This window comes from Amborella trichopoda, chromosome 12 (genome assembly GCF_054954075.1).
Source record: "Amborella trichopoda isolate Santa Cruz 75 chromosome 12, AtrichopodaSantaCruz75HAP2 v2.0, whole genome shotgun sequence".
NCBI lineage: Eukaryota > Viridiplantae > Streptophyta > Magnoliopsida > Amborellales > Amborellaceae > Amborella > Amborella trichopoda.
This window is the reverse complement of record NC_142347.1, coordinates 32893448-32898108: the sequence shown is the minus strand read 5'-3', so window position 1 is coordinate 32898108 and position 4661 is coordinate 32893448. Positions and strand designations below refer to the sequence as shown.

Sequence of the window (4661 nt, the reverse complement as noted above, 5' to 3'; positions counted from 1 at the left end):
TTTCACCCTGAAGCAAAGTTTTTTCCACTTCAAAATAATGCATTACGATAAATGGCCCTATTTCTTGTATTATCATTTCCTTTTCTTTATCTTTATTTAGGGCCTGTGAGGCAGACAATGTAACACCATATGTCACCATGAACTTGAGAAATACGTATTATGTTTAGAAAAATATGAAAGATATTTATTTTTTAATACAATGAGACTACCATCATTTTGTCCAAATTTTAAATAGGATGATTTAAATGTATCATTGATTAGATTCAAAGTTTTTATTTTTTTTCAAAATTTGTGATACACGCTAAACCAACAAATTTTACATCTAAATGCGAGGAGTGATTGTCACCTCCTTATAATAATATGATGAACAATATCATAGTATACAATGTACATATAATCATTCTTATAGCAAGAGAAGGGAAAAAAAAAAAAGGTTCAACTCTTCTTAATGAAAAGGATGGCAAAAGTACAAACATATAATCATTCTTATTGGGAAATAAAGAAAAGGTTTCAATTTTTCCTGATGGAAAGGATGGTACAAGTACAACACCGTCTTTATTTCTCTTAATCTCTTGCAAGAAAAATAAAACAAAAGGACACAAAACAGAAGCTGGTAGAACGTTTGTCTCATAGAAAGGATGACACAAATATCAAAGCCAACTTTTTATTCTATGGGATGAAGTTTATAAAGCTGAGATATCGTATCACGTATAGACCCTACCACTTGTCTAACGAGCTCAGTTTCTCAAGCTGATATACTAGACACTTTAGACACTTTCAGATACGACACTTGTGTTCGACACTCAAAACAGTAGAATATTTGTAGAACAATAGAAAAGCGAAATTTCCTAGGCACATTGGAAGCCATTAGGTAGCGTCCTCCCACACTGATTTACGAGCAAGCTGAGGGCCACAGGGATGTTCAAGTTAATGCCCAAAATATTGGCCCGAATCGCTATGCAGAGGCATACTGCAACATCGAGATCAGCCAATCCACTCAGCAGTGTGCAGCACCTGCTCCTGGCACCGCTGCCCACTACCAAGTGGACCAACCCACCCAATAAATCAGCGCACACATCCAACTTTAGGGCATCCCTAGGGCAAGTTGGAGACCGGTTTGGCCTCGTGGGAGCCGGCTGATTGGGCAAACCTCCCCCGGGCGAACCTCCCCCTCGCGAACCTCCCCCGCACGAACCACAAGCTGAAACCAAGGCCGTCGAGATTAGGAGATTCAGAGAGATAAAGAGAGCCAATGTGCTTGTCATGGCCATTTTCTACAGGTCGTTGCCCTCTCCCTCCACAGCACAAGCACTCTCTTTAGTATGCTTGTATTGCTTTTACAGGGAAAGAGAGGAGGGTTTATATAGAGAGAGATTCCAGTGCTTTTGCTCATATAATTGGATTTTTGAATATGGACGCACCCATGTGGGTACGGGCCACCCTTAGCTGGCACAGGGAGCCATGAAAGACTTGGAGTGTTGTGGTAATGGTGAGAGAGAGGCCCAACAACCCTAGGGACCCCTCCCTCATCCCTAAACCATGTCTTGTCATTATATCTTTTTTATTTCTTCTTTAAATTGTGTCTTGATGCTCCCTTGCAGCCTGATGGCCCCTCTACACCTGCATGGCAAGGTAACTCCTTATTCATAAATAGAAACACAAACAAACTTTATTTACTCACAATTTTGCATTTAGAAAGTTGTCAAAGTTATGCTTGGACCGCTCATTGGTTCCAAGCCCAGATAAAGGAGGTAGATTGTCTTAGGTAGGACAACCAACGTAAAATTTTGCCGCATCTATTTATGAATCTTGAACCGATGATGATGTTTGGATCGGTCTATCAAGTTTTCAACAATTCATGCGACATAGTTAGATTTTCTATTTAAAATTTGATCAAAAGAATAATAATCTACCTCCCCCTCTAATTTTTTTTTTTTTTGCTTTTACTGTTACTTCCTTCTCTAACACGTTTTCCTATCAATGAAATCTCTGTTAACATTAAAAAAAAAAAAAATCCGCCGGTCTTCCGGAAAAATCTCATAAATCATGCTGATGTCACTTGTGTTCCTTGCATTCCACTAGCCTACATCACATGGCTGAGTGCCAGAAATATTTTCCAAAAATCTTTGGATGTGAAATTTTTGAGATAGTACTAGTCAACACCAAGCTAAATTCCCATTTAAAAGGGTTATTTGGAGTTAGTAGAGATCCTCAAAATTAATCTTATCTCAAAAGTTGACTCTGAGCCATCATATTGGACTTCAAAGAACCATCTGATTATTACTATTAGTTCTTTGCTGTTGTTTACAAGTTCAATCAAAGATGATTGAACAATTTAGAAAAAAATCATCTCCCTATTAGGGGTGGCAATGGGCCAGGTTACCCAGCCTCGCCTGGTCCTAACAAACTAGAGGCTGGGCCACGAAATACGGGCCGAGGGCCAGGTAACCACTGCCTGAGGGTAGGTCCAACCCAAGGCCGGCCTGGTTCACTCCGTCTGGCACTCTTTTTTGTTGTTTTTATTTGTTTTTAATGAGCCAGGCCCAGCTTGGCCTTCTTAGGGCTAGGGTTGGGCTGGGCCCAGGCCAAGATCCTTTTGGCATGATCAAAGCGGGCCAAACCTGAAATGGCCCTATGGGGACTAGGGTCGGGCTAAGGCTAGGTTTGGCCCCGCCCGTTGCCCGTCCTACTCACTAACTATGACTTTTAGGAGCCAGATGTCCCAAATATAGGTATGACCCGACCCTATAAGTTGTTTCCTAGGTAAAATTACTAATTTTGATGCTGATAGCTGGTAGATGCCAAGAGATTCAGGGGACATGTTGCTCATACTTAATCAAAAAAGGCAAAAGATGTACATCCTTATGCCTAGCCTTTTCTAAAATCTAAACAATGAAAAACCTGTACATTAAAAGGTCTACATTATCTTGAATAATATGAAGCTCTTTGAAGAATGAGGGAGGAGCTTGGGAAGTCCTTCCAGTTTTAGGTTAAAATTAATTCTATTTTAGTACTTTTGTTTGCAGTGGCGTATAGTGCTCTTCCAGTTTTACGGAAAAATGAATTGCACTCTAGCATTTTTAATTATTTATTTATTTGGGCAGTTCATTAGTAGGAATCGAACTTGAGATATAGTGTAGCTAAATGTTAGACGCTAACTACTGAAGCCCAAGCTCAAATCCTCACTCTAAGAAAAGTTAACTCTCTAATCTATATGAAAAAAACGGGTAGGACCTATCTTCCATTCTGAATTACCCAAAAAATCAAAATTTAAAAAGAGTACATGATTGGACCGCATAAGTTGCCTTACAACCATAAAATAGAAGGTTTTAGTCATGAGGGCTTGACTCAAGTGCACCATTCGTTTGGTTTGGCTTTATAAGGCTTCATATGTCAATTTTGAAGAACTTTCTTCATGATCTCTTCCGGATAAAGATGTTCAAAATTGGATTCCAGTCGAATTTGTGAAAAGATTTTATGCTCCCCTGAAGAGCATTTTTTCTATTCACTCCTGTAGAGCTCAATTTTTTGATGTAATCTTTTCAACCTAACAAGCAATTGCAAAAAAAAAAACCCGCACTTTGTGCTTGTCTGGAAAGAATAACGGTGAAAGATTGATAGAGATCATCCTAAATTTGAACAATCAGATCGATGTTTTTAAGAACTCAAGATCCATGAGCCGGGCCTCTTGGCACATTGGTCAGGGTAGACGAAGTTACAAAATGATGCGAGGAGTTCCAATACCACCTCTCCTTAGTTAACATTTGGAAAATTTAAAAATAAATAAATAAAATCTAGATCTAAATCTTGTAAAAAGTAATATTTTGTTGATTATTATAGAGAAATTATCGAAAATACATCTTAATTTAATATTAATCGAAAAAAAAAACCCAAACTTCGCTTCCTTCATCTACACCTTTTTTCTGCATTTACGGCTTTTTTTGGACCAAAATAACCTTCACAGTAGTTTTACTACCATAATACATATCATTTTATACCGTATTTAAAATACCGTAATAACTTCAAGTAATCTTATGGTACTTTTAAGTACGTAAAACTCTGGCTATGACCATGAAGCCAATTACAGTACTTTAAGTACCGTAAAAACTAAAACCCATTATACGGTTTAAGTACAGTAAGAACTAACCCATCTTATACGGCACTTAAAATGCCGTAAATTCTATTTATCTCTCTCATCTCTAATTCTTTTTATGTTTATCTCTTCTTTCTAATTATTTTTAATATTTATCTCTTCTTTATCTCTCTAATTCTTTTTTATCTTTTCTTTCTCTCTCTCCAATCTCATCATCATTTCTTTAGATAAATCATGTCCTCTGTTTTGCATAGCCGAAGTCAGTATTCGATTACTTTTTTTAAGGAAACGATGATAAGATTGTAGAGAGAGAAAGAAGAGATAAAAAATAATTAGAAAGATAAAGAACAGATAAATATTAAAAATAATTAGAAAGAGAAAAAATAGATAAACATAAAAAGAATTAGACATGAAAGATGATAAAACGGTTTACAGCATTTTAAGTGCCGTATAACATGGGTTTGTGTTTACGGTACTTAAAATGCCGTGTAAGGGTTAGTGTAAGTTTACGGTAATTAAAGTACAGTATAAAATGCCCTCAGTATTACGGTACTAAAAGTACCATATA

At 37.1% G+C, this 4661-nt stretch overlaps 1 protein-coding gene across 1 annotated transcript; it reads right to left on the bottom strand.

Annotated features, from left to right (window-relative positions):
• Positions 1-423: 423 nt before the first annotated feature.
• ELP (extensin-like protein) lies at positions 424-1345 on the bottom strand. The gene has a single exon (XM_006841100.4). It carries the CDS (start codon positions 1269-1271, stop codon positions 849-851), a length of 423 nt encoding a protein of 140 aa, XP_006841163.1. The 5' UTR covers positions 1272-1345; the 3' UTR covers positions 424-848.
• Between the last annotated feature and the right edge of the window lie 3316 nt (positions 1346-4661).

What these genes read in the sequence shown, in the direction of transcription:
- ELP (XM_006841100.4), bottom strand. Translation starts at nt 1,271, where the DNA reads ATGGCCATGACAAGCACATTGGCTCTCTTTATCTCTCTGAATCTCCTA.